Here is a 27,203-nt window from a genome sequence, read left to right on the forward strand (position 1 = left end):
TGTGTGCATGCAGAGTTATGAGTATTCTCCAGAAGGACAGGAGATGGCCCTGTGCATTATATCCCAGCTGACCTTTTTCCAAGCAGGAAATTGAAGGTAAAAGTAGTTTTCAACTTCTTGGATACTACTGAAGGCATGCTCCAGTATGCACACAGAGTCCCTCATGAAAGACTGGGCAGTATACTGGATCCCGGTGGCTCAAATGGTAAAGAGGCTGCCTGCAGTGCAGGAGACCTGGGGTGGATTCCTGGGTTGGGGAGATTCCCTGGAGGAGGAAATGGCAACCCATTCCAGTATACTTGCTTGGAAAATTTCATTGACAGAGGAGCCTGGCAGGCTACAGTCCATGGGGTCGCAAGGAGTCAGACATGACTGAGTGACTTCACCTGTCCAATCATTAGCTGCCTATTAAGCTAATCAATAAAGACTTCAGTGTTCACACATGACAAAGAATACCGACTTTACACAGAATTAGTTGAGAAAAGTCACTAAACAAGTATAACAAAACTTGGAGAATGGAGAGAACCTGATTTCCAGAGTTGCCATATTGTATTACAGTGTTTTATCTTGCTTTTGAGGAATAGGGAGGACACAGCATGTGACCTAACCAGGGACTGAACTCAGGTCATGTGATAAAAGCCTGGAATCCTAACCACTAGGCAATCAGGGAACTCTATGTTATTTTAAATGTGCAATTTTCAATAAAAGGCAAGACATGCAAAGAAATAGGAAAGTATGGCCCGTACAATGAGGAGAGGCAAGAAATCAGTAAAAACTTTTTGAAGAAGCCCAGGTGTTGGCACTGCTTGACAAAGACTTTAAATCAGCTATTTTAAACATGTTTAAACATACCACTGGAGAAGGCAATGGTATCCCACTCCAGTACTCTTGCCTGGAAAATCCCATGGACGGAGTGCCTGGTGGGCTGCAGTCCATGGGGTCACGAAGAGTCGGACACGACTGAGAGACATCACTTTCACTTTTCACTTTCATGCTTTGAAGAAGGAAATGGCAACCCACTCCAGTGTTCTTGCCTGGAAAATCCCAGGGATGGGGGAGCCTGGTGGGCTGCCATCTATGGGGTCGCACAGAGTCAGACATGACTGAAGTGACTTAGCAGCAGCAAACACACCACTTCTAAAGAACTAAAGGAAAGTATGAGAATAGGAAAAAAAAGAAAAATTCACTGGGGGGGTTCAACAAATGATTTGAGCAGGCAGAAGAAGGAACTAGTAGATTTGAAGATAGGTCAATTGAGATTATCCAGTCTGAGGAACAGAAAGAAAAAATAAACTAAATGAATATGAACTTCCAATTTCCACTCCAAAACGTAGAGAGTTTGGGAACTGTCATCCTCAAAACAAGAAAAAACTCAGAACAAACTGAAAACCAAGTCTTCTTAAGTAAACAAGAGAATTGAAGTCACAGGGAAAATAGCCACCCCTCCTCCCCAAGGGCTTCCCTGTGGCTCAGCTGGTAAAGAATCCACCTGCAATGCAGGAGACCTGGGTTTGATCCCTGGGTTGGGAAGATCTCCTGGAGAAGGGAAAGGCTACCCACTCCAGTATTCTGGCCTAGAGAATTCAGTCCATGGGGTCACAAAGAGTCAGACACAACTGAGTGACTTTCACTCACTTCACTCCCCAAAAAAGCTAAGAGGCAGGTGAATACAGAGAATCATAGCATACAGCGTACCAGGAGCAGAAGCCACTGCTGGAACCAGCAACGGGTAGCAACACTTAAATAGTAATTGAGGAATTGCTGGAGAATCAATGAGGACTAGCTTAAGAAAAAGGGAAAAAAAACCATTCCCCTTGGGGTCTCGGTTTTGGTTTTAGTGAACAGGGGTACACGTTCATGAGTTTTATCTCTAAGAGATCAATTAGATTCTTATGGTGAACACTAAAAAAAACTCTCATGCTTTTGGTCTCCAATGACACCACTGTGCAGGTGTCTTTGTTACTGCTGGGAGATAGTAAAAATCCTGAATTGCCTCTAGGCTTCTCTGATATCACCCCAGCAGTTAAGTGGAATAGTATTTCATATCTACCAGGTGAGTGTGGGAGTCCAGAGTCCCCATGGTCTCCACTGACACCACAGAGAATAAGAAGAGGTGTTACTTGCTACCCAGGGATGAAAGTCTCAGCTCTACTCAGCCTTCTCTGGCACTAACCTGGAGAGAGGGGCTTGGGAAATTTCTTTACAGCCTGGTGGAATGGAAGTCAAGTTTCTCCATGCAGTCTCTGCTGGGAGAGGGGAGTAGTGGGGAGATGGGGAAGAATAGGGCCATAGTTTTTTCTCTGGTATTTGGCTGGAATACTGTCTTTTTAGGCTGCCTGTTTCCTACTCCTTTGGATAGAAACATAGGCTTTTGTTGGGCTTTTTTGTCTGCCCCCAATAGTGTTTGCAGGTTGCCAGCTTCTTCAGATCCAAGTCTGGAAATGTGAGGAAAAAACAAAATCCAGGGGACTCACCACTAGGTTTCCTTGAATCTCAAAGGTTACTAGCTAGTCTGTTTTCTTCTCTCCATCTTTCAGAGTCTTGCTTTACATGTTCAGGGTTTAGCTGCACAGTTAACACAGAACATAAGGTAACTAGACAACATATTAAAAAGAAGAGAGCTTTCGGATCCGCCATCTGCAGCGCAACCGCCGCCAAGATGCAGATTTTCGTGAAGACCCTGACGGGGAAGACCATCACTCTTGAGGTCGAGCCCTCTGATACAATTGAAAATGTAAAGGCCAAGATCCAGGATAAGGAAGGAATTCCTCCTGACCAGCAAAGACTGATCTTTGTTGGCAAGCAACTGGAAGATGGACGTACTTTGTCTGACTACAACATTCAAAAGGAGTCCACTCTTCATCTAGTGTTGAGACTTCGTGGTGGAGCTAAGAAAAGGAAGAAGTCTTACACCACTCCCAAGGAGAACAAGCATAAGAGAAAGAAGGTTAAATTGGCTGTTCTGAAATACTATGAGGTGGAAGAGAATGGCAGAATCAGTCGCCTTCACCGGGAGTGTCTCTCAGATGAATGTGGTGCTGGAGTTTTTATGGTCAATCACTTCAACAGACATTATTGTGGCAAATGTTGTCTGACCTATTGTTTCAACAAACCAGAAGACAAGTAATTGTATATTGGTTAATAAACATATGAGCTAACATTTAAAAAAAATAAAAAGCAGAGACATTACTTTGCCAACAAAGGTCCATCTAGTCAAGGCTATGGTTTTTCCAGTGGTCATGTGTGGATGTGAGAGTTGGACTATAAAGAAAGCTGAGGGCCAAAGAATTGATGCTTTTGAACTGTGGTGTTGGAGAAGACTCTTGAGAGTCACTTGGACAGAAAGGGGATCCAACCAGTCTATCCTAAAGGAAATCAGTCCTGAATATTCATTGGAAGGATGGATGTTGAAACTGAAACTCCAATACTTTGGCCACCTGATGCAAAAAAACTGACTCACTGGAAAACACCCCAATGCTGGGAAAGATTGAAGGAGGGAGAAGAAGGGAACAAAAGAGGATGAGATGGTTGGACAGCATCACCAACTCGATGGACATGAATTTGAGCAAGCCTTGGGAGTTGGGAAGCCTGGCATGCAGCAGTTCATGGGGTGGCAGAGTCGGACATGACTGAGTGACTGAACTGACTGAAGGAAAGGTACATCTACTCCATCTTACCAGAACATGGGAGATTTTGAAATCAACCCTCTACTTAACGATGTGCCAACCCTTCACTTGTCTGACTGAGTGAACATCTTAAATTCTGCACCCCAGGCACTGCACGTGTCAGGCCCCTAAATGAGGCCTGTCCACATCTCAATGTATCTTTCCAGCCTCATTTCCCGCTGTATTTCCCCACAGCCAATGTATCTTCATGCCTGAGCCTTGGCTAGATGGCTCGCTAGTCTCTCCTTCTCTATCTGCTGAAATACTAATCCTGCAAAGCTTCACTAAAGCACCATCTCTATAAAATCTTCACTGATTCCCATCCGGCCCGCCTCCCATGTTAGTTGCTCCTTTTTCTCTGCCTCCATGACCTTTGCTTGTACATCTCTGAAAATGTGAATTTCATTTACCTTAAGGTTTTCCAGCTCCTGCTTTAACTCTAAACAAACATTTGTCTTAAGTAAAGGAACCTACTATGCTTACCCTCACTGAATCCAACACTTTGAATTAACTGTGGGTTTCCTTTCCTCTCACTCAAAAATGTTTTATTTTTCCTTTTTTTTTTTTCCTATTCCTTCCTGTTGAAGCACAATGATTCTGAGATAAACTGTTGTGAATGAGCTAAGTCATAATTAAGGACACAGGCTATGTTGGCTTTCCTTACAGAGCTGACTACTTCATCTCTTGGTTTCCTTCTATTCCTGTGGTTACTTGATTGCTGAGTTACTATACATTGAAAGTGTTTTCTTCAAGGTGTGAATGTTATTAGGAACAAACTCTGGATCCCCCTAGTATCAGAAAGAGTCTAGAACCCATCAGGTGTTACCATGTGTCATGGACAATGACTCAAACATGAATTTTATCGAGTAACAATTTACCCCAGCAGAGCCTCTAAATTGAGACATAGAAATAAATTCAGACATACCCATTTACCCCACGAAATCTTCATGAAATTCAAAATGTCAGTGTAAAGATTCTGAAACACAGTGACATTCATTTGTTGAGAACTTGTCTACTTTTGCTGTCAAGGTGAAACAGCAGCCTCAAGTAGTGTCAATAGAAAACAGCCTACAAAATTTTAAAATTTTATTCAGTTTGGTTCAGTTCAGTCACTCAGTTGTGTCCCCATGGATTTTGCGACCCCATAGACTGCAGCACACCAGGCCTCCCTGTCCATCACCAACTCCTGGAACATACTCAGACTCCTGTCCATAGAGTTGGTGATGCCATCCAACCATCTCATTCTCTGTTGGCCCCTTCTCCTCCTGCCTTCAATCTTTCCCAGCATCAGGGTCTTTTCCAATGAATCAGTTCTTCACATCAGGTGGCCAAAGTACTGGAGTTTCAGCTTCAGTATCAGTCCTTCCAATGAATATTCAGGACTGATTTCCTTCAGGATGGACTGGTTGGATTTCCTTGCTGTCCAAGGGACTCTTGAGTCTTCTCCTACACCACAGTTCAAAAAAAATTATCGGGCTCTTTACAGAAAGCTTGTGAATATCTGATGGAACATCAGATGTATCCTCTCCTCAGACTGTTACATGTCCTTTAACTTCTGTTTCAAGTCTCAAAGTGGATAATATAAAAACTTAAAATAAAAAAATAAAAGGTGTATCACAGGAAAAGGATACGAGTCAAAGAAATTTTTTTCATAATTGCATATTTACTGAAAAATGCATCAGAATAATGTAAATAAGACTTACTAAAGCAAGTGAAGAAATAAAAATATACTTCAACCAAAATGCTAAAAACAAAATAAAAAACCTCCTCGGTAAAAGAAATAAAAACCATAAAGATATTTGTTCCCAGCATTTTCAGGTTAGATTTCTTCACACAAATGAACTGTGGCAGGGATGGAAAAAGAGAGCTCACCTGTAATTGGTGAAATGCCACAATATTATTCTCTAAGGCTCCATAACTTAAGTATCTAACAACTAAAGACGTAGGAGATACTAGATTTTTCAGGATTATCTTCTTCCAAACTCTATTACATGCTTCTTGTGTCAATGTCATTGCTTTCAATGTTTTGCTTCAACACTCTTGAGATATATTTTTTACCATTAGATTTGTGACGTTTATTCTAAGACCATGCTGCTGCTGCTATTTAGACCCTAAGTCTCACCGGAGTCTATGTGACCACATGGACTATAGTCTGTCAGGATCCGCTGTCCATGGAATTCTCCATGCAAGAATATAGGAATGGGTTGCCATTTCCTTCTCCAGGGGGGTCTCCCGACCAGGAATGAATCTGAGTTTCTCGCTTGGCAGGTGGATTCTTTACCACTGAGTCACCTCTACGGTCCATTTTTTTCACAAGGTGGGGCTGACAGAAAGGGGCAGAAAGGCATCATAGGTCTAGCTATCCCCCGGGCATCTGGAAAGTTCCATCCAATACCACTTTTCCGGACCAAAGTTTAAAGGCCCTTCAGGTCCAGCTCAGATTCTACAGCTCCACAACAGACCCAAGGCCGCCTTCCTAATCGCTCCTCCTGGGGCCTGGAGTGCAGACCAGTGGGGCAAGCCCCTTCCGGCCCTTGTCTTTCTCCACTTTCCATCCGGCCCGGTGGGGCCCGGGGGATACGAGAGGGGCTCGGATCGGTGACGTCCCAGGGCCCCAATCCTTCCCTAGAAATTCGCCCCGGCCCCACAGCTGCGGGGTACACTGTCCAAACCTTCTCGGCGAAAGCCGAACTGCGGGCACCCACCTGATACCCTCGGAGTAAAGTGCGTGTGGGAGCCGGGTGAGGAGTGACAAGTCGACTCCACGGCCCGCCCGCGCCACCCCCAACCCCCAGCACCACAACTGCCATCGGCAAAAACTATCAGCGTCCACTCGAGACACCCAGGGTCGAGAAAAGGTCCTTCAGATCTCGAGAGGAACGGACACCACACCGAACTCGCGATGGACTCTTCTCAATGGACCAACCCAACTCGGTCAGGCCAGCAAAACGGGAGCAACACCACCTGCTTCAGTTCTAGGGGTAACGTCGAATAACCGCGCCGTTCCCGCGCGCTCTGCACCGCGCCTGCGCAAATCCCAGGGTTTAGACGGGGCTCCAGTGCGCATGCGCCTTCCGCCAGCTCTTTCCCCAGCAGCTTGGGAGCACCGCCACCTAAACCGGCCGGCACGCGCATGCGTGTTTCGGTAGCTGGTCTCTTCCCGACGCCGCCGGGAAGCCGCGGCTGTCAGGTTTGCCGCCAGCCGAGCCGGAAGTTGTCCTTAACCTTCCTTGGTCTGACGGAAAATTAAAGAGCTATAAAGAGAGGTTCCGGAGCCGGCCTGGTCCGTGGGTGGCCGAATGGAGACCGAGACCGTACACGGGTCGCTGACCCGCCGCCTGACCCTGGCCTCTTCCTGGGATGCCGCGTGCGGAGCCTTGGCCCAGAGTCTCCGTCTCACCCGGGCTGGTCTCGGCTCCCGGGACGCCGACTGGGAGGAGCTGCTGGCGCCGCCCGCCTCGGGGTGCGCTGGGCCGGCGGGGCCTGGGTTGTGCTCGGGGACAGAGTCGCGCTCCTGGGGGAGCCGCGAGGGGAGCCGGGGACCCTGAGGGGAGAGGGTCTGCGCCCGAAGCGGAACCGAGCTGGTGACGGGGCTGTGCGGGCGGCGAGGGCGAAAGGGCGGGGCCCGGGTGGCGGGAGGACAGAGGGGCGTCCGCGGGAAAGCTGAGGGGACTCGGGTGTGAATGTTGGGGGCGGGGGGCCGGTGAGCGGGAGACAGCGTTTCACACACACCCCTTGAGTCCATCTCGTTGGCTCCTGAGGCTCCTTGTCGGGATCAGAACCGGCCTCTCTTATCCTGAAACAAAAACCTCCTGTCTACCAAAATAGGCATTTACAAATCCAAATGTCGAAAATCTTCATAAACTTGATTTTGAAAATGGCACACATTTGTCCTTTACGTCATTAACTATTCAGGCAGTTACAGGAAGTCGCATACAATGTAGATAGAAGTCAAGGTAAAACAGTGGAGACCCTCGTCTAAAGCATCATTTCGTCATGATTTCTTTATTGAGCATTTATTTGGTCAGTGTTTTGGAGTGGGCACCTCCCTGGTGGCTCAGACGGTAAAGCGCCTGTCTACAATGAGGGAAACCCGGGTTCGATACCTGGGTCGGGAAGATCCCCTGGAGAAGGAAATGGCAATCCACTCCAGTACTCTTGCCTGGAAAATCCCATGGACAGAGGAGCCTGGTAGGCTACAGCCCATGGGTGGCAAAGAGTCGGACACGACTGAGCAACTTCACTTTCACTTTAGAGTGCACTTGGACTCCAAACGCAGACCTAAGTGAATTGGATAATATGTCAACCCTGTGGCCCAGTAAGTGGATTAACGAGAATGTCCAGAGAACTATAGGTATATTCTTCATTTTCTTTTCAGCCAGGATCAGGTGATTTTGAAAAGGAACCTGAACAACCAAGATGAAAACCTCTGCTTCCTTTACCTGAGATGTGACCCTCATGGAGGTGAAGAAATCGTTTCTATTGGCATTTTAAGTTCAGCAAGAAATATGGAAGTGTACTTAGGAGAGGAGTACTGTGGAACCAGTAGGGGCAAGAATGTTTGTAATGTTCTGGATAACAGGTTTGTGCCTTATGCATGTGGAAGTGTTCTTCTGAAGTAGTGTTTTATTTTCTTGAGCTTTTGCAGTATTTGTTGATTCTGACATTGGTGCTAAACACTAGGAGAGAGAAGATAAGAACATACCAGCAGACGCAGAAGTTTAGGCCTTTAGGGATCTTAGAGACAGTCTAGAGCAGCCTAGTTGTTTTTACAAATATGGAAATGGAGAGCTAATGGAAGAGAGAGAAGTTGAAATAAATAAAATATCATAGCTAGTTAGTGGAAGAGCTTTATTAGAATGAAACTCTGGTAAGTGTTTCACATTTGTTTTATTTAACTTACAAGGCTCTGTTTTCCAAAAATTAATTTGTCTTATCAGTCTAGAACTTTGAACATTTTCCTGTAAGAAACCCTTTACAAAGAGTACATGAATTTAAGACTGCCATGTCAGCATACTGAACCCATTATTATACTTTTTAATTTTTCCCCCCCAATTTCTTACGAAGATTCTGTCTTAATTGTTCCTTAATATGAGTTAAAATGTGAACCGTGCATGTTGTATATAATGGATATATTCTTGAGCTTTATGGTGTGCTCTGTGCTACGTGATTATACAGTTGGTATAATTTAATTTTTGCATGTAGCTAGTAAGTGGCATAGTGTTTTTATATCCAGGGCAACTCCACAGGAAATCCCCACTGTTTATGTTTCACCAGGAAAACTGAATTTCAGGATTTAAATATTGTCCTGGAAACCTTTATTTTTAAATGTAACTATTATAAATGATAATGTATGAAACTTTTTACTATTTTTTTATTTTTAGTGAACATGAAAAGATTACTTTGTACAAAAAATATCTAAAATTGGAGTCTCCCACACATGCTTGTAAAATAAAGGTAAGTCATTCCTAAATTTTAACTAATTTGAAAACTATAGTTGTTTTTCTACTGTATATACACTTACTTTCTGTTGATTTGGTAGAATAATTAGTCCAACTTGGTCTATAGTTCTAGTTCAGAAATAGTAAACTGTAAAAAAAAATTCTTTTCTAAAAAATTATGCATTTTTCTTTTAAAATTTGAACATTTATTACATTGCTATGTCATGACATGTACTGTTGATAATACAGTGGTATTTTACTTTTAAGCCTCCAAAAACTGTGATTAAAAAATTTTTTTTTAACTAAGTTATAGTTTATTTACTTGAATATGTAAGTTTAAAAGATTTGTTATCTTTTTATGAAACTTAGGTGTCAAAAAAAAGCACATGCAGTTTTGGCCCCAAAATATTTAGAAAGATAAAATATAATTAGAGAACTTTCAGACAAGGGTAACACAAAGTTGAAGAGAATTGGACTGGTGTCTTCAGCATGAACAATATTGTTAAAGTGAAGTTTACTGATGTCGTTGGGTGTAGGGAAAGGCTATAGAGCTGGAAACCATAAGCCCTGGCTATCAAGTAGGCTCTTTTGCTGACTAGCAGAATAATCTTGAACCAGTTTCTTCATTTTTGTTTGGACCTACTTTATGGGTAATATTAGGGAACTGAAGAAAATAAATTATTGAATTGATTATTTTTATCTCTAAAATTCTGTGCTGATTATTACAGAAGAGCAAAGATGTTATTTAGGTGTATATACTAATAGCTTCTAAAGTTGTTTAAGGTGATTCATTCATCCATACATATTGGAATGCCTATTAATGACAGCTGTGGTACTTGACATTTAGGAATTAGCAGTTATGAAATAAATTGGAATGAAGCCATCACATTGCTAATATTATAGTGGGCAAGACAGATAATAGGTTGATTCAGTGTGGAAAATAGGCACCACATTCACTCCTGAGAAAGGTTTGGGGATTAAAAAGCAGAATAGGAATAATATGGAAGTTGAAATCTGGGTGTATACATTTCATGAGGTATTTACTCACTTGCTGATGACAGTCACATCTTTGGTGCAACAGATCATAGACCTGTATTCACCTGTGTCTTTGTGTGATGTATGGGTTTGTTGTCTCTGAAGGTGAAAGGGATTTGTAACTGTGCTGTTACCAGGGAGTGCAGAGAGTTTCATTTAGGAAAATCTCTGGGTTTGTATGAAGGCCTCTCCTGGGCCAGTGGTACCTTTAATAGTATATGAAAGTTAAATGATAGTTACTGATGCGTATCTTTGAGCACTCACTCAGTGATATATATTGGACATTTTAACACACAATCCTTATAACAACCATGTGAACTGATTTTACCCCTGACTCCAGTTTGGCATCTGCCCAGGGTCACCCAGACACAGCCCTCACTGAGCTCAGGTCTGTCTGATTCTAAATCCTGTTTGCGTTCCACTTTGAACTTCCCTGGTGGCTTAGACAGTAAAGCATCTGCCTACAATGCAGGAGACCTGGGTTCAATCCCTGCGTCGGGAAGATCTCCTGGAGAAGGAAATAGCAATCCACTCCAGTATTCTTGCCTGGAAAATCCCATGAACGGAGAAGCCTGGTAGGCTACAGTCCAACAGGCCTCAAAGAGTGGACATGATTGACTTTAATTTACTTTACTTGCTACTTTTCAGTCCTACAGCACACAGGAAACATCTTGATTTAGAAGCATGAACAAAATGAGGCAGCATAAAGCATTGGAAAAGCTCCTGGGAGAGAAGTCAGAAGAACTAGGCTCAAAGATTGACCTTTATTTACTCTCTTGACAAATTAGAAAATCACTGGGAATTCATCTTTTCTATGTGCAAACTATTGAGCTGTCTTAAGTGATCTGGACATTCTGTTAGAATTCCTTTAGAATTTATTCTAAATTCTAAAATACGGAACTGTATTAACTATCAGCCAACATTTTGCATGGACTTCTAGTGAGTCTTATTTAACATCACATAATATTATGGAAAGTTTCAGTATGTTAACGACTCAGATTGGAATAGTTTATCTTTAATTCTTTATTAAGTAAAACATTAATTACACTTAACAAAAATTACACTTAATTTTTTTAGTTACAAAAAGACTTTTTAAAGTTGATGTAGTTCTTTATAGCTTTTTCCTGTGACTAGAGAAACTTTAAAATATACTTGAGGTTATTTTAGACTTTTGAATGCTTCAGTGTTACTTCAATATTGACAAGAAATGACCTTAAATAATGGATGTTTTTATTACCATTATTAATTTTCCCGGTCTTTTGTATTATAATAGCTGCTCTCCTTTGGTGAAAAGAACTGTGTGTTCATCAGTAAAGTTGTGGTACACATAAGGCCAGTCTCGGCACCTTCTTCAGCAGGCTCTCCCACTCTAGGATCAAGGATAGACCTGGAGAAGGTCCAAACCATCATGGAGTCCATGGGGTCAAAGTTATCACCTGGAGCTCAGCAGTTGATGAATATGGTGAGATTCCAGCAGCAGGTGAGTAGGAATGGATTTCTTTCCAAAAACCATTACAATTCTTTAAATGATAGCACTTTATTACAACATGTGGTGACATAATTTTTTTCCTTTTAGCTTTTATTATTATTGATTTCCCTGTTATCTTTACTGATTTATGTAAAAATTGCATCTTGCCCCCCCTCCCAAAAAAAAATGGTTTTTACAGACTTCACAATTTTCTGTGAATTCTCTAGCTCATTCATTCAGCAACCATTTACTTGGCCCCTTTTTCATAAATAATGCACTGTTCCGATTACTTTAAAAAGTTCTAAGGTAGAATTAGTCTACAGCCTGTCTTTAAGGATTTCCACAGACTTAATAGGGAACTCAGGGCATGTAAGTGGGAAATGTTGAGAAAGACTGCTGCTGCAGCTGATAAGTCGCTTCAGTTGTGTCTGACTCTGTGCGACCCCATAGACGGCAGCCCACCAGGCTCCCCTGTCCCTGCGATTCTCCAGGCAAGAACACTGGAGTGGGGTGCCATTGCCTTCTGTGTGAGAAAGACTAGGAGAGGCTTATTAAAGAAAGTGGCATTTTATCTGGGCCTTTAAAGAGAAAGGGTGGGATTAAGCAAGTGAATTTGGAGAGATGCAACTTAAGAGATAGAGAATAGTTCAGATTAAATCTTCAGTGCTGGAAGGAGTAGGATGTAGCTAGAAGTGGAATAGAAGTTCATTTCTCTGGAATGACTCAGGTGGACTGGGGCTGGATCATAGAGGATTTTGAATGCTGTTATAAAGTTTGTGGGTGTCTTTTAGCTTTGTATGACAAAATGTGGTCCACTGGAGAAGAGAATGGCAAACCACTTCAGTATTCTTACCTTGAGAACCCCGTGAATGGTATGGAAAGGCAAAAAGATAGGACACTGAAAGATGAACTCCCCAGGTTGGTAGGTGCCCAATATATTACTGGATATCAGTGGAGAAATAACTCCAGAAAGAATGAAGAGATGGAGCCAAAGCAAAAACTACGCCCACTTGTGGATGTGACTGGTGATAGAAGCAGGGTCTGATGCTATAAAGAGCAATATTTCATAGGAACCTGGAATGTTAGGTCCATGAATCAAGGCAAATTGGAAGTGGTCAAACAGGAGATGGCAAGAGAGAACGTTGACATTTTAGGAATCAGCAAACTAAAATGGACTCGAATGGGTAAATTTAACTCAGATGACCATTATATCTACTACGGTGGGCAAGAATCCCTTAGAAGAAATGGAGTAGCTATCATGGTCAACAAAAGAGTCCAAAAGGCACTACTTGGATGCAATCTCAGAAATGACAGAATGATCTCTGTTCATTTCCGAGCCAAACCGTTCAATATCATGGTAATCCAAGTATATGCCCTGACCAATAACGCTGAAGAAGCTAAATGGTTCTATGAAGACCTACAAGTCCTTTTGAAACTATCACCCAAAAAAGATGTCCTTTTCACTATAGGGGACTGGAATGCAAAAGTAGGAAGTCAAGAAACACCTGGAGTAACAGGCACATTTGGCCTTGGAGTACAGGGTGAAAAAGGGCAAAGGCTAATTGAGCTTTTCCAAGAGAAGGCACTGGTCATAGCAAACACCCTCTTCCAACAACACAAGAGAAGACTATACACATGGACATCACCAGATGGTCAACACTGAAATCAGATTGATTATATTCTTTGCAGCCAAAGATGGAGAAGTTCTATACAGTCAGCAAAAACAAGACCGGGAGCTGACTGTGGCTCAGATCATGAACTCCTTATTGCCAAATTCAGACTTAAATTGAAGAAAGTAGGGAAAACCACTACACCATTCAGGTATGAATTAAATCAAATCCCTTACGATTATACAGTGGATGTGGGAAATAGATTTAAGGGTCTAGATCTGATAGAGTGCCTGATGAACTATGGACGGAGGTTTGTGACATTGTACAGGAGACAGGGATCAAGACCATCCCCAAGAAAAAAAATGCAAAAAAGCAAAATGGCTGTCTGAGGAGGCCTTACAAATAGCTGTGAAAAGAAGAGAAGCAAAAAGCAAAGGAGAAAAGGAAAGATATACCCATCTGAATGCAGAGTTCCAAAGAATAACAAGGAGAGGTAAGAAAGCCTTCCTCAGTGATCAGTGCGAAGAAATAGACACAAACAATAGAATGGGAAAGACTAGAGATTTCTTCAAGAAAATTAGAGATACCAAGGGAACATTTCATGCAAAGATGGGCTCGATAAAGGACAGAAATGGTATGGACCTAACAGAAGCAGAAGGTATTAAGAAGAGGTAGCTAGAATATACCGAAGAACTGTACAAAAAAGATCTTCATGACCCAGATAATCAGGATGGCGTCATCACTCATCTAGAGCCAGACATCCTGAAATGTGAATCAGGTGGGCCTTAGAAAGCATCACTACGAACACAGCTAGTGGAGGTGATGGAATTCCAGCTGACCTATTTCAAATCCTAAAAGAGGATGCTGTGAAAGTGCTGCACTCAATGTGCCAACAAATTTGGAAAACTCAGCAGTGGCCACAGGACTGGAAAAGGTCAGTTTTCATTCCAATCCCAAAGAAAGGCAGTGCCAACGAATGCTCAAACTACTGCACAATTGCACTCATCTCACACGCTAGTAAAGTAATGCTCAAAATTCTCCAAGCCAGGCTTCAGCAATATGTGAACCATAAAATTCCAGCTGTTCAAGCTGGTTTTAGAAAAGGCAGAGGAACCAGAGATCAAATTGCCAACATCCACTGGATCATGGAAAAAGCAAGAGAGTTCCAGAAAAATATCTATTTCTGCTTTATTGACTATGCCAAAGCCTTTGACTGTGTGGATCACAATAAACTGTGGAAAATTCTGAAAGAGATGGAAATACCAGACCACCTGATCTGCCTCTTGAGAAATCTGTATGCAGGTCACAAAGCAACAGTTAGAACTGGACATGGAACAACAGACTGGTTCCAAATAGGAAAAGGAGTACATCAAGGCTGTATATTGTCACACAGCTTATTTAACTTATATGCAGAGTACATCATGAGAAATGCTGGGCTGGAAGAAGCACAAGCTGGAATCAAGATTGCTGGGAGAAATATTTATTGATATTTCATATATGCATATATGCAGATGATACCACTCTTAGCCTATATGAAAGTGGAAGAGGAGAGTGAAAAAGTTGGCTTAAAAGCTCAACATTCAGAAAACTAAGATCATGGCATCCAGTCCCATCACTTCAGGGCAAATAGATGGGGAAACAGTGGCTGACTTTATTTTTTGGGGCTCCAAAATCACTGCAGATGGTGACTGCAGCCATGAAATTAAAAGACGCTTACTCCTAAGTTATGACCAACTTAGCATATTAAGAACCAGTGATTGCTTTGCCAACAAAGGTCCATCTAGTCAAGGCTATGGTTTTTCCAGTAGTCTTGTATGGTTGTGAGAGTTGGACTATAAAAAAAGTTGAGCGCTGAAGAATTGATGCTTTTGAACTGTGGTGTTGGAGAAGACTCTTGAGAGTCCCTTGGACTGCAAGGAGACCCACCAGTCCATCCTAAAGGAGATCAGTCCTGAGTGTCCATTGAAAGGACTGAGCTGAAGCTGAAACTCCAGTAGTTGGCCACCTGATAATGAAGAGCTGACTCATTTGAAAGGTTGAAGGCAGGAGGAAAAGGGGACAGTAGAGGAGGGGATGGTTGGATGGCATCACCAACTCAATGGACATGAGTTTGGGTAAACTCCGGGAGTTGGTGATGTCCAGGGAGGCCTGGTGTGCTTGGTCCATGGGATCACAAAGAGTCGGACATGACTGAATGACTGAACTGAACTGATTCTGTATAAAGATGGGTCAACAGTAAGTGAGGCTGCAAGACAGAAAACATCTGTTATTTCTCATCCAGATGAAGGTTAAAGAGGGCCTAAACTTGAAGGAGGAACCTGGTGCTGGGCTGTGAGATGCTACAACAGTGGTACTGGGAAGACTTGACCATAACTTAGCATGAGTTTTGTGGGAGAAAAACAATCCAGTGAGAAACTAAAGTTTTGAAGATGCTGATACCATAATACACATGGAACACAACGGAGGGAGTGACTTGGGGAAAAAGGAGTTTAATTTGGAAGTATTGAATTTTAGATGTGAAACTTTAAAACAAGAAATGCAAATTAAAAAATCATATAACTTCTGTGAGATTTGCCAATATTAATTTAATAGGAATATCATTGGAGGGACTTCCCTGGTGGCTCAAATGGCAAAACGTCTGCCTACAATACGGGAGACTTGGGTTCAATCCCTGGGTCGGGGAGATCCCCTGGAGAAGGAAATGGCAACCCACTCCAGTATTCTTGTCTGGAAAATCCCATGGATAGAAGAGCCTGGTAGGCTACAGTCCATGGGGTCGCAAAGAGTTGGACACAACTGAGCAACTTTCTTTCATTGGATGGATGGGCAGACTTAGGAGAGCTGGTGATGATCTTGGAAACCTCAGAATGGAGAGCTTCAAAAAGAACAGAGTCCATCCTCTTCGTTCTCTGGTACAGTGATCTCACTTGCATAGCTCAGGAGGTCCTAACAGGTGCTCCTGCTCCAGTGCTCCCTTTCCACAGAGCAACCAGAATGATCTCAGAGGGTCCATCAGACTCGACTTCCCCTGTGTTATGTCCCCAAACTGCTTCCCCTCACCCCAGAGTTAATCCAGATTCCTCACCCTGTCATCTCAGATCTGGGCCGTCGTTCCCTCCTCAACACCATCTCCTGTCACATCTCAGATGCCCGTCTCTAGACATTCTGAGGTGTTTGTTCGCCAGATATCCACCTGTGCTCCCACCTCAGGACCTCTGCACTCTTAACTGTTCTCTTTGGCCAGAATCCCCTCTTCTTGATCTTAGCAAGTCTGCCCTTTTCTTGTTCTTTCAGCCTCATCTTAAATGTTCCATCTTGAGTGAGACCGTCCCTAACCACCCTGTTTAAAATAATTAGCCTCTTCCTCCAAATCTCTATCATATTTTCATTAGAGCTTTCTTGACTATTTTTGTTTTTATTCATGTATTGTTCTGTTTATCTCACTAATATATAAACTTCATGCAAATAGGACCTGGCTGTCTTGTTTATGGCTCCAGGTAAGTACATAATATATATGCCCTTCAGATTATCAACAAGTACTCCTTAGAGATCTTCAGGGAGTCAATTTGAATAGTGATAAGATGAAAGTGTTTAGTTACTCAGTTGTGTCCACCTCTTTGCGATCTTGAGGACTATAGCCTGCCAGGCTCCTCTGTCCATGGAATTCTCCAAGCAAGAATGCTGAAGTGAGTTTCCATTTCCTCCTCCAGGGGATCTTCCCCACCTAAGGGATAGAACCCAGGTCTCCCACACTGCAGGCAGATTATTTACTATCTGAGCCACAAGTTAGGTGATAAGATGTAAAGTGTCACATGAGCTCTGTAACTATCTGTTGAGTATAAAGTGGGAATGTTTCATAATCAGAACCCCTCCTCCTGTGGAAGGGGGGTAATAACACATACTCTTTAGAACCTTCATGTGTTAATTGGGGCAGGGCCTGTCCAGAAGGCGAAAGGAAGGACCTGGGAGCAGCTTATCGGCCTCTCCCTGTTTCGCCTATCCCTTGTGAAAAATTTTATTAAAGTGATTTCTTATTTTCTTGTTTTGAAGTTCAAATGTGCTGATTGTTTTTACTTCAGCAGTTTAGAATAATTGAGTGGGAATTCTGTCTCTAAATTCCTGGTATATGCTGCTGCTGCTGCTAAGTTGCTTCAGTCATGTCCGACTCTGTGCAACCCCATAGATGGCAGCCCACCAGGCTCCCCTGTCCCTGGGATTCTCCAGGCAAGAACACTGGAGTGGGTTGCCATTTCCTTCTCCAGTGCATGAAAGTGAAAAGTGAAAGTGATGTCACTCAGTTGTGTCCAACTCTTAGCAACCCCATGGACTGCAGCCCACCAAGTTCCTCCAGCCATAGGATTTTCCAGGCAAGAGTACTGGAGTGGGGTGCCATCGCCTTCTCCACCTGGTATATGATTGTCATTTAAAGTTATCTGAGTGAAAGCTGTGAAAAAATATATTTTCTCAAAACATATTCAGTTATTCAAGATTTTTATTGTTTGCCTTTTACATCTTTAAAAAGATAAGATCTTTTTTCTTGCTTTTTTAAAGTGATACTTATACATGCATATTCTTTATAATTAAAAAAATTAAAGATCTTCAGAAATCCTATGAGATGTTCATAAAAAATTTTTCAGAAATCTTGGAGTATATGTATACATATATGAAATTAAATATGCATGTACAAGTATATGGACACAATTCTACATAAATGCTTTCATGATTTTTAGCCTGCTGTATGTTTTTTTCCCACATGGTAATAGGATATGACATGTGCCCTAAACAATCAGTTCATATGAATCATTTTATATATTTTTTTCTGCCTACTTTAAAAAAAGTTTGATGTCCCTTGCAAGGCAACATATGACAGCTCAAGAAAATTAAGAATTGAATAAAGGCAAACAAAAGAAGTAGAAGAATAGCCACGAGCATCTAAAGTTGGTTCGTTTCCTGCACTGTCATATAGACTAACCTGTGAATTTCTCAACATTTAATACAAAGTAAAGAGTAATCACCTTAAGAGCTTTTCTCTAGAAGGATATGACTAATTTTTATGATCAGTGAGTTTCTTATAATACTATTATATCAGAAAAGAAAAATTCATATAACAGATGCCTTAATTGCATTTAGATTTTTCTAATTAAAATTTCTGGCAAATTAATTGTCATTTACAGTTTTGACATTAAGTGAGTAAGTAAAGTCGCTCAGTCATGTCCGACTCTTTGCGACCCCATGGACTGTAGCCTACCAGGCGTCTCCCTCCATGGGATTCTCCAAGCAAGAGTACTGGAGTGGGTTGCCATTTCCTTCTCCAGGGGATCTTCCCGACCCAGGGATCAAACCCGGGTCTCTCGTATTCCAGGAAGACACTTTAACCTCTGAGCCACCAGGGAAGCCCATTGAGTCCGGTATTTATGTAACTGCAATTTTGTAGAATTTTCAATTTTCTATCATAAAGTTTTCTTGTAGTATCAAAATTATGCTACCACCAAAAATAATCGAGTTTTGCCTTTATGATTGAGTAAAGCTTCTTTTCACCAAAGGAGAGTGGTCTGATTTTTAAATTTTATAAGTATAATTGTGTGTAATCATCATTGTTTAGGAATAATTTAATGTTTACTTAAAACTTGCATTCAATAGAAGAAGGTAATATTTTGTTGTAAAGGGAGTTTCTCCAGTGGGCAGTTCAGTAGAAGTTCCTTAGGGCCCTATTGCTCCCACACACCAACTTCCCTGGCTCTCATTATTCATATGCCCTGTTGTATTTTCCCTAAAGTATCACCGTCTCCATCCACAGGATTTCTTTCTTTCTTTGTTGCCTGTCTCTCCCTGCTGCCTAGATTGTACTGTCCACACATCAGTCATTTTCATTTTTTGTTCACTGGCTTATTTCCAGGGCCTGAAACAGTACCTAACACAGAGTCGATTTTTGGAAAATTATTTGTTGAATAAGTAAGTTTGAGGCTCACTTAATCCAAGAATCATTTTTCAAATATCCAGAAAATATATGGACTGAGGGTCTTCACCTAATCTTGAATAATACTTTTCTTAGTCTCTCATACAGGATATTGAACAATAATATCACTGTGGGATGATATTCCCTGATAAGTATCTCTAGTAGAGATCTGGGTTTAGAATTTAGGATGGCACCATAAAATGTAACAGTTAGCTAGGCTAGAGGTAGTTTTGCTTTTCTCTTGTGGAAAAATTGAAGAACATAGCAAAAGTATGCCTCTCTATAGGAGACAGTAACCTCCTATCAGATGTGAGCCAGTCTTCTCAGGAACAAATATAGCCTAGCTGGTTGAGTTGAGGCCACAAAACATAATCATTACCCTATAAATTATTACAGCACATATGGCTAAAAGGTAGCTAGCTCATTTTAATCATTGAAAATGTCACAAAAATATGCAGACTTTAAGTATATAAGTAGAACATCAAACTTTAAGCAAGTATCTAATCTATCTTCCAGTGAAAACAAATTGTATTTCTTTAGGGTGGCCTACATTTGTGACAGTGGCAGGTGATTTTTAATTCTAGGAAAATTATCAATTATTGTGACTCGTTAGAAAATACCATAGATTAAGGAGGGCTTTGTAGTAGAAACATTAAAATATGCCTGTGCATTTTTACTAAGTAAGCTTGTATTTATTTGAAGATTTTACTTAGCAAAACTACACTGAAATGACTAGAAGTCCTGACTCTGGAGCTGGGTGTCCGGGGTTCCAGTCCTAGTTCTGCGACGGACGGCTGTGTTGCTTTGGCCGGGTTAGCTTTAGTCTTTTCTCCTCAGTATTGGGACAGTGGCTGTAGCCTACTCCATGTGAACGTTCTGAGGCTCAGATGGAAGATGGCACTTTGCCTGACTCTAGGTTACTCCAGAGTTAGCTGTCATTATCATTAATGCTCCTGCTGTTTCCTTATCTGCCTTCCTTAGAATGGTGTTGCCATCGGAGAGCAGCTGCAGTCGATACTGGGAAACACGGGACACAAGCACATGATGGGGCTGCAGTCCTCGTCTACTGCGGGAGCCTTCGACAAGTCATCCTCCACACCTTTTCCTTTCAGGACTGGACTGACATCTGGAAACGTGACTGAAGACTCGGAGGCTAACACTGAGGAAAGTCTGCAGCCAGCTGGTGGAGGAAGTATGAGCAGCCTCCAAGAGTGTAAAATTGTGCCGCAAAGCCATTCTCTTCTTGAGAATGATCTCAAGAATGCAGTATCTTCTTTCTTATCAAAGAAAGCAAGTGACAGCTCACACATACCTAACTCCGAGTTGCTGCCTCTTCTGCAGAATTTGTGTGGCCAGGTGAGCCATCTCCGGGTGGGACCCGGCACCAAGTGGCAGGACAGCATCACCAAGCCTGGTGGAGGCGCTGGGGGTGTCATGTAAGTGTTTAGACCCATGTGGTCGAGGTGGGGTGTGGGGGAGGGTGTGGAGGCAGGTGGAGGAAAGAGGTTTGTTTCAGTAGCTTCTGCCTGAAATTGTTTCCGGAGAGAACTGTAGAAGCTTTGACTTTTCACCATTGACACAGATAGAAATAGAGGAAAGAAATATCCTGCAGAGTAGAATGCGTTGCTTTGAAAGAAGTGTGTAAATTGGAGGTGCTGAGCACTTCTCAGGCGTTTGGTGGGAGGAGTATAAGGAGGAAACAAGGGTCGGAGTAGAGAGTTACCTGTATGAAAGGAGAGGAGCTGTGGTAGCCATGATGTGTACACTGTTTGCCTGATTGTATGAAGTGAGCCATTGCAGTGGATTTTCCGTAGATCATGTGTGACCAGGCTAATTTTGGAGTCATCCAGACAGTTTTAAGCTCTTAATTATTTATGGTATACAGCCTCTTATCCTCTGGTTTCATAATTCCAATTTTTTCCAGTCCTGCTATTTAGTAGCTATTTAGTATGTTCCCCATCCTTTGTATAAATGGAATGTGTCCAAATATTGCACTGGAATTCAGGACTCTAATCATAGTCCTGGCTTAACTATTTGACTTAACTATTTCAGTCTTTGGATTTATACTTTTATTACATATAAAATGAAGTAGTTCTGTTGGTTGAATTTTTTTTATAATGTTCCAAAATAGCATTCAGTTTGAGGAGTTTAATAAGTTATTGAAACAGAAAAGTGGTTCTTACTGAGAAGAACAAGGAAAGATAACATTAGTCTTTACTACTTTAAATTACTCTAGTATTAGGTTGGTGCAACCTAATTGTGGTTATTGGACCGTGAATTTTAAATCATTATAACTAAGCTCAAACACATCTTTATTAGTCAGTGTAGGAACCATTACAATGAACACATTTTTACCAACGAGAAATAAGTTTGTTTATTCCTGTAGTGTAAAAATCTGTGCCTCTGGATCCAACAAACTCTTGGAAAGCGTTTTCTGCCTCTTGCTGGTTGTGGAAGCATTTTCCGTGCAAAAAGCTGTTGAGATGCTTGAAGTGGTAGTCGGTTGGCAAGAGGTCAAATGAATATGGCTGATGAGGCAAAACTTTGTAGCCCAGTTCGTTCAGCTTTGAAGCGTTGGTTGTGTGATGTGCGCCCAGGTGTTGTCGAGGAAAAGAAGTGCGCCCAGGTGTTGTCGAGGAGAAGAGCTGGGCCCTTTCTGTTGACCCATTCTGGCTGCAGGTGTTGCAGTTTTCTTTGCATCTCCTTGATTTGCTGAGCATACTTCTCAGATGTAATGGTTCTGCTTGGATTCGGAGAGCTGTAGTGGATCAGATGGGCAGCAGACTACCAAGATGGGAAGTGATTTGGAGCTGCTTCTCAATCCAGCCACTGAGCTGGTCGGCTGTCTTATAAAATCCACTTTTCATCACATGTCACAATCCAATCGAGAAATGGTTTGTTATTGCATACAATAAGAGAAGATGATACTTCAAAATTATATTTTTTTTTGTTTTTGGTCAGCTCACAAGGCAAGCACTTATCCAGCTTTCTCACCTTTCCAATTTGCTTCAAACGTCAAATGACCATAGAATGGTCAACATTGAGTTCTTAGACAACTTTCTTGGGTAGTTGTATGAGGATTAGCTTCAATGATTGCTCTCAGTCGGTCATTGTCAACTTCGTGGCTGGCCACTGTGCTCTTACCTTCAAGGCTCTTGTTTCCTTTGCAAAACTTCTTGAATCCCCACTGCACCATATATTCCTTAGGAGTTCCTAGACCAACTGTGTTTTGATGTTGGGAGTTGTCTGCACTGCTTTATTTTCCATTTTGAAGTAGAATAAGAAAATCACTCAAAGGATTTTCCTGGTGGCTCAGATGGTAAAGAAAATGGCTTGAATTTGCTTTTTGTCTAAGATCATTTCCCTAACCTAATGTAAAATACACAACAAGTAATAAGTCATTAGCAAAAAAATCATAAAGCGAGAATGCACATTAAAATGATGTGTAACATAACTACATTTGTCTAAGAATGTATTCCATTGTCAAACAGCAGGTTTCAACAATGCAAAACTGCAATTACTTGTGTACCAACCTGATACTTTAAAAGTATTAAATTACTGTAATACTTTAGACTTCCTTACTTTCCTAATTATCAGAGAATTTCTTTCATCAGGAATAGGTTTCTGTCAAATATTTTTCCTATGGCCATTTATATGATCGTGAATTTTCTTCTGTAATCTGTTCTTATGGTCAATTACATTAATTTCAAAACTTAAACCCACCTTGCATACCTAGAGTAAATCCCACTTAGTTGTGGGCTGTAATTTTTATACAATGTTGGATCTGATTTGCTAATATTTTGTTGAGTATTCTTGCATCTAATTTATTAGAGATACTGGTCTGTATTTTTCTTATCCTGTCTCTGGTTTTTCCTGTGAGGATAATTCTGGCCTCATAAAATGAGTTCTACATCTTAAAAGAGATTGTGTACAAATGGCATTATCTCTTCTTAAGATTTTTCATATTGATAGGAGTCCTCAGTGCAACCAGCTGGGCCTGGATCGTTGTTTCTCAGAGACGGTTACAAATTCAGTTTTTAACAGTAAAGTTGTCAGTTCTCCCCATTGATATGAAGGTTTAATGCAATACATACTAAAATTTCACCACAATATTTTGTAGACATAGACATAGATTATTTTAAAAATTCTATGAAAAGCAAAAGAGGAAAAATAGCTAAGACAACCTTGAGAAAAAAGGATGAAGTGGGAGGAGTCCCTCTTCCAGTGTTGAGTCTTCTACAGCGAGAGTATCAAGACAGGTCAGTGATGGTGGAGGGGCAGACACGGGGTCAGTGGAGCCCAATAGAGGGTTCAGAGATAGACCCGCACAGGTGTGCTCAACTGAGTGTTGCCCAAGGTGCAACAGCAGTTCAGTGAAGGAAGAAGAGTCTTTCTAACTCATGGTGCTGAAGCAGATGGATATTCAAAGAGCAAAAAGTGAACTATGACCCAAACCTCATACCTTATACAAAACTTCACTCAGAATGGATCAGAGCCGTAAGTGTCAAACATGAAGCTATGGAAGTTTTCTGATAATCCACAGGAGACAGTCTTTGGGAACCTAGACAGGACTTCTTAGATATGACACGAAAAGCAGGATAATTGAAAATATATTGGACCACATGAAAATGCAAAATGTTGCTCTGTGAAAGACTCTGGGGGCTTCCCAGTGGCTCAGTGGTAAAAAAATCAACCTGCCAATACAGGAGACAGGGGTTTGATTGCTAATCTGATAAGATCCCACGTGCCACAGGGCAACTGAACCTGTGCACCTCAACTATTGAGTCTGTGCTCTAGAGCTGGGGAGCCACAACTGCTGAAGCCCGTGTGCCCTAGAAGCCCCTGCGCTGAGAATCCTGCGCACCGCAGCTAGAGAGTAGCTCCCGCTCGGCACAACTAGAGAGAAAAGCCCGCGCAGCAACAAAGACCTAGCACAGCCAAAACCAAAGAAAGCAAACTCTTTTAAAAAAGAATAACAATAAAAAAGACTCTGTGAAGTGGAATAACATACAAATTCCAAACTGGGAAAAAAATTTGTAAATCACAAGTCCAATAAGTGACTTACATCTAAAATATAGAAAGGGCTCTTAAAACTCAACATTTAAAAATCCAGCTAGCACATGGGCAGAAGACATAGAGAGACATTCTACCAGAGGGGATATACAAAAGCAAATAAGCACATGAAAGATGTGCTATTGACCTCGTGGCTATTAAGGAAAGGCACATTAAAACCATATGATACCACTCCACAGTTACTCAAATGGATGAAATAAAAAGTGTAAAATGGCGACAATACCAAGTTCTGATGAGGGTGTGGAGAAACAGGATCTCTCATACATTACTCATGGAGATGTAAAATGCTACAGCCACTCTAAAAAATACTCTGGCAGTTTCTAATAACTAAGCATATGTAGGTACCGTGTGTCTCAGCAGTCATGCTCCTGGGCATTCATCCCAGAGAAAAGAAAACATCTGTCCACATAAAAGCCTGTACACATTTGTTCATAGAAGCTTCTAGTAATTTAGTAAGGTTTTGTGGATTTAAAAAAAAAACACAACTATTTCAATTGTACCATTGCTTAGGGAAATACTTAGAAGAAGACCTTAAAAAATTCACAAGATGACTTTAGATTTGGAGCTCAAAATAGAAAAAGACCCTTTCTATCTAATGATCTATTCTTTGAGGGTAGAAGTTCCATCATCTTCATTTTTATACTCTCACTTCACTTTGTGCTTACATGTTTAATGAATTAGAGAAATAAGGTGGCTTTGGGCATTCAGCATTGTGGTTGCCTGCTGGGTATGTGTTGGAAATATGTTGCAAGGAGACAGAATAGAGTTCTGGAGATAAATTTCAAAGTTGTGGCTACTTTATTGTAGTACAGTTTGGTTGTTTTTGTTATAAGGAAAGTCGTTACATTATTATTTAAATTTACTTCTAGACTCGAAGAGCAATCCATTTGTTCCTACTTGGAAAAGATTCTTTCTAAAAATTTGGAACTGATGGAAAAGAAACTTACAGACTACATTGATCAGCAAATATATAAACTCCAGGAGCACATAGATAATAAGATTGCTTTGTTAATGGACTTGCTGCAGCATCCCAACTCCCCACCCTCGGGGATGCCTCTAAGACATTATGACTCTGGAGAAGGACTTTCAAATGGAGAAAGATAAGCACTCAACATGTACAGAGTACTACAGATATTTATTACATATTTATTATAAAACCAAACCGCCAAGAGGTAAAGCAGCTATTTAATGTCATTTGAGGATTGCTGTTTACTTGCATAAAGTGACCTCATGTTCATTTTACTGTACTTTTACTGTAAATCTGGTACTGTACACTAAGATTTAATGTGGTAGGGTCATAAATTATTCTTGTTTCCCATATTTTTCACTTTTGTAAGAAATTCACATACACTTCTGGGTTGCTCAGATGTTCAGATTGTTTTAAGGGTTTCTAAAGCATTTCATTAGTTTGTACTATATATGTGTTTGGAGTACTCTTGTAATTTTTACAAAGACCTTATGTTTGGGGTATATAAAGTGCTTAGAATATGTAAGTGATATTTTTTCTTTTTCTTATTAATTATTCTTATAAAACTGGGTACTTAAGACTTGCAACCTTTAATTTCAAATCACCATGTTACCTTTTTTATTGTTTATTTCAGATAAAAAATTATATGTGATGTTTGTTATGTGTAAAACTGGTTTACATTGGGGCTGTTAATTTTGTGTTCTGTCACATTGTAGCTGTGCATAGAAAAATAATAATTAGAACTGACCTATTCTCTGTTAGGCTTATTACTTTCAGATTCAGTGTTTGGTGTAAAATGAAAGAAGTCATCTTGTTTTATCTCAGTCAACCCAGAAAGCAGAAGAAACTCTCTCCTTTTCTGAACTGATACAAGTTATTCTTTCCAGAGCCCTTTTCTGTTTAATGTATGAAATGCTGAGATTCTGCATTGAAGCATTAAGGCACATAAATCAAGGAGATTATAGTTCTCTCTGGCAGACTTAATTTTCCAAAACTATACCTATCATTTATGTGTTGTTAGGTGATATATTTGCCTCTAAAAAATAAATGAATTCACTCTGGAAATTAAATGTTTTCACCTAATATTTTCGGTGAAAAAGGATGGTTTACACTCATTTAGTATTTTGATGAATTTAGTTCTTTCAAGTGAGAACTAATATAAAGTTTATTCATTTATAAATCACTCTGAAGTTAGGGACATGAGGTTGTCGTTCAGTTGCTAAGTTGTGTCTGACTTTCTGCGACCCCATGAACTGTAGCATGCCAGGCTTCCCTGTCCTTCACCATCTCCCGGAGTAGGATTTTACAATATATAACTTTTATCAGTCTTTTCCTAATTTATTAACATCATATGTAGCCATTAGATGGCATTTCTTTTAGCACAAAAGAGAAATGTGTCTCACTTAAAGTTGAACCCTCTCATTAATAGCTTACACAGCTTCTGATAATTGTGGTCTATTTTTTGATTCACAAATTGCTTAATGTAACTAGAACATATATGCTGTTTTATAAAATAATTAAGTATAATATTTATGATTATAAATAATTCACATGAGCTTTAATTCCTAATCTTCCATTTTTAAATTTTTTTCATGTTAATAAAGACCTAAATTACACTTTAAATGTATTAGAGATTCATGTGTGTGCTCAGTCGCTCAGTTGTGTCTGACTCTTTGTGGCCCCATGGACTGTAGCCCACCAGGCTCCTCAGCTCATGGAATTTTCCAGGCAAGAATACTGGAGTGGGGTGCCATTTCCTACTCCAGGGGGATCTTCCCAAACCAGGGATCATAGGTATTGATTTTCTTATATTTATAAATTTCTATAGATGTGTGTATGTAATTGCTTTGTTAAAAATCATTATTGCCTAAGGAAATACTGCCTGAATTTGCTCAAACGGGAGGAGCAGACTCACAGTATGTACAAAATCTCTATTAAAGTCTAATTTTTTCTCTTAACTTTTCTCCACTTGTAGGTGGCACAGCTGC

At 40.9% G+C, this 27,203-nt stretch overlaps 2 protein-coding genes across 2 annotated transcripts; both read left to right on the top strand.

Annotated features, from left to right (window-relative positions):
• The first annotated feature begins 2,636 nt into the window (after positions 1-2,636).
• On the top strand, positions 2,637-3,142 carry LOC138427564 (ubiquitin-ribosomal protein eS31 fusion protein-like). Its single transcript, XM_069567182.1, has one exon. The coding sequence runs from the start codon at positions 2,660-2,662 to the stop codon at positions 3,125-3,127; it is 468 nt and encodes a 155-aa protein (XP_069423283.1). The 5' UTR covers positions 2,637-2,659; the 3' UTR covers positions 3,128-3,142.
• A 3,646-nt stretch (positions 3,143-6,788) lies between these two features.
• Positions 6,789-26,838, top strand: LOC138427453 (ATPase PAAT-like). The gene is made up of 6 exons (XM_069566777.1): positions 6,789-7,128; positions 8,044-8,247; positions 9,050-9,122; positions 11,415-11,621; positions 20,157-20,611; positions 25,118-26,838. The coding sequence occupies exons 1-6, from the start codon at positions 6,965-6,967 to the stop codon at positions 25,350-25,352; spliced, it is 1,338 nt and encodes a 445-aa protein (XP_069422878.1). The 5' UTR covers positions 6,789-6,964; the 3' UTR covers positions 25,353-26,838.
• Positions 26,839-27,203: the final 365 nt, after the last annotated feature.

Source organism: Ovis canadensis, chromosome 22 (genome assembly GCF_042477335.2).
Source record: "Ovis canadensis isolate MfBH-ARS-UI-01 breed Bighorn chromosome 22, ARS-UI_OviCan_v2, whole genome shotgun sequence".
NCBI lineage: Eukaryota > Metazoa > Chordata > Mammalia > Artiodactyla > Bovidae > Ovis > Ovis canadensis.

Excerpts from the sequence above, each read along its gene's own strand:
- LOC138427564 (XM_069567182.1), top strand. The coding sequence starts at position 2,660 with ATGCAGATTTTCGTGAAGACCCTGACGGGGAAGACCATCACTCTTGAG.
- LOC138427453 (XM_069566777.1), top strand. The coding sequence starts at position 6,965 with ATGGAGACCGAGACCGTACACGGGTCGCTGACCCGCCGCCTGACCCTG. Across the intron at positions 8,248-9,049 it reads TGTAATGTTCTGGATAACAG|TGAACATGAAAAGATTACTT; the intron begins GTTTGTGCCTTA and ends TTTTATTTTTAG. Across the intron at positions 20,612-25,117 it reads GGAGGCGCTGGGGGTGTCAT|ACTCGAAGAGCAATCCATTT; the intron begins GTAAGTGTTTAG and ends ATTTACTTCTAG.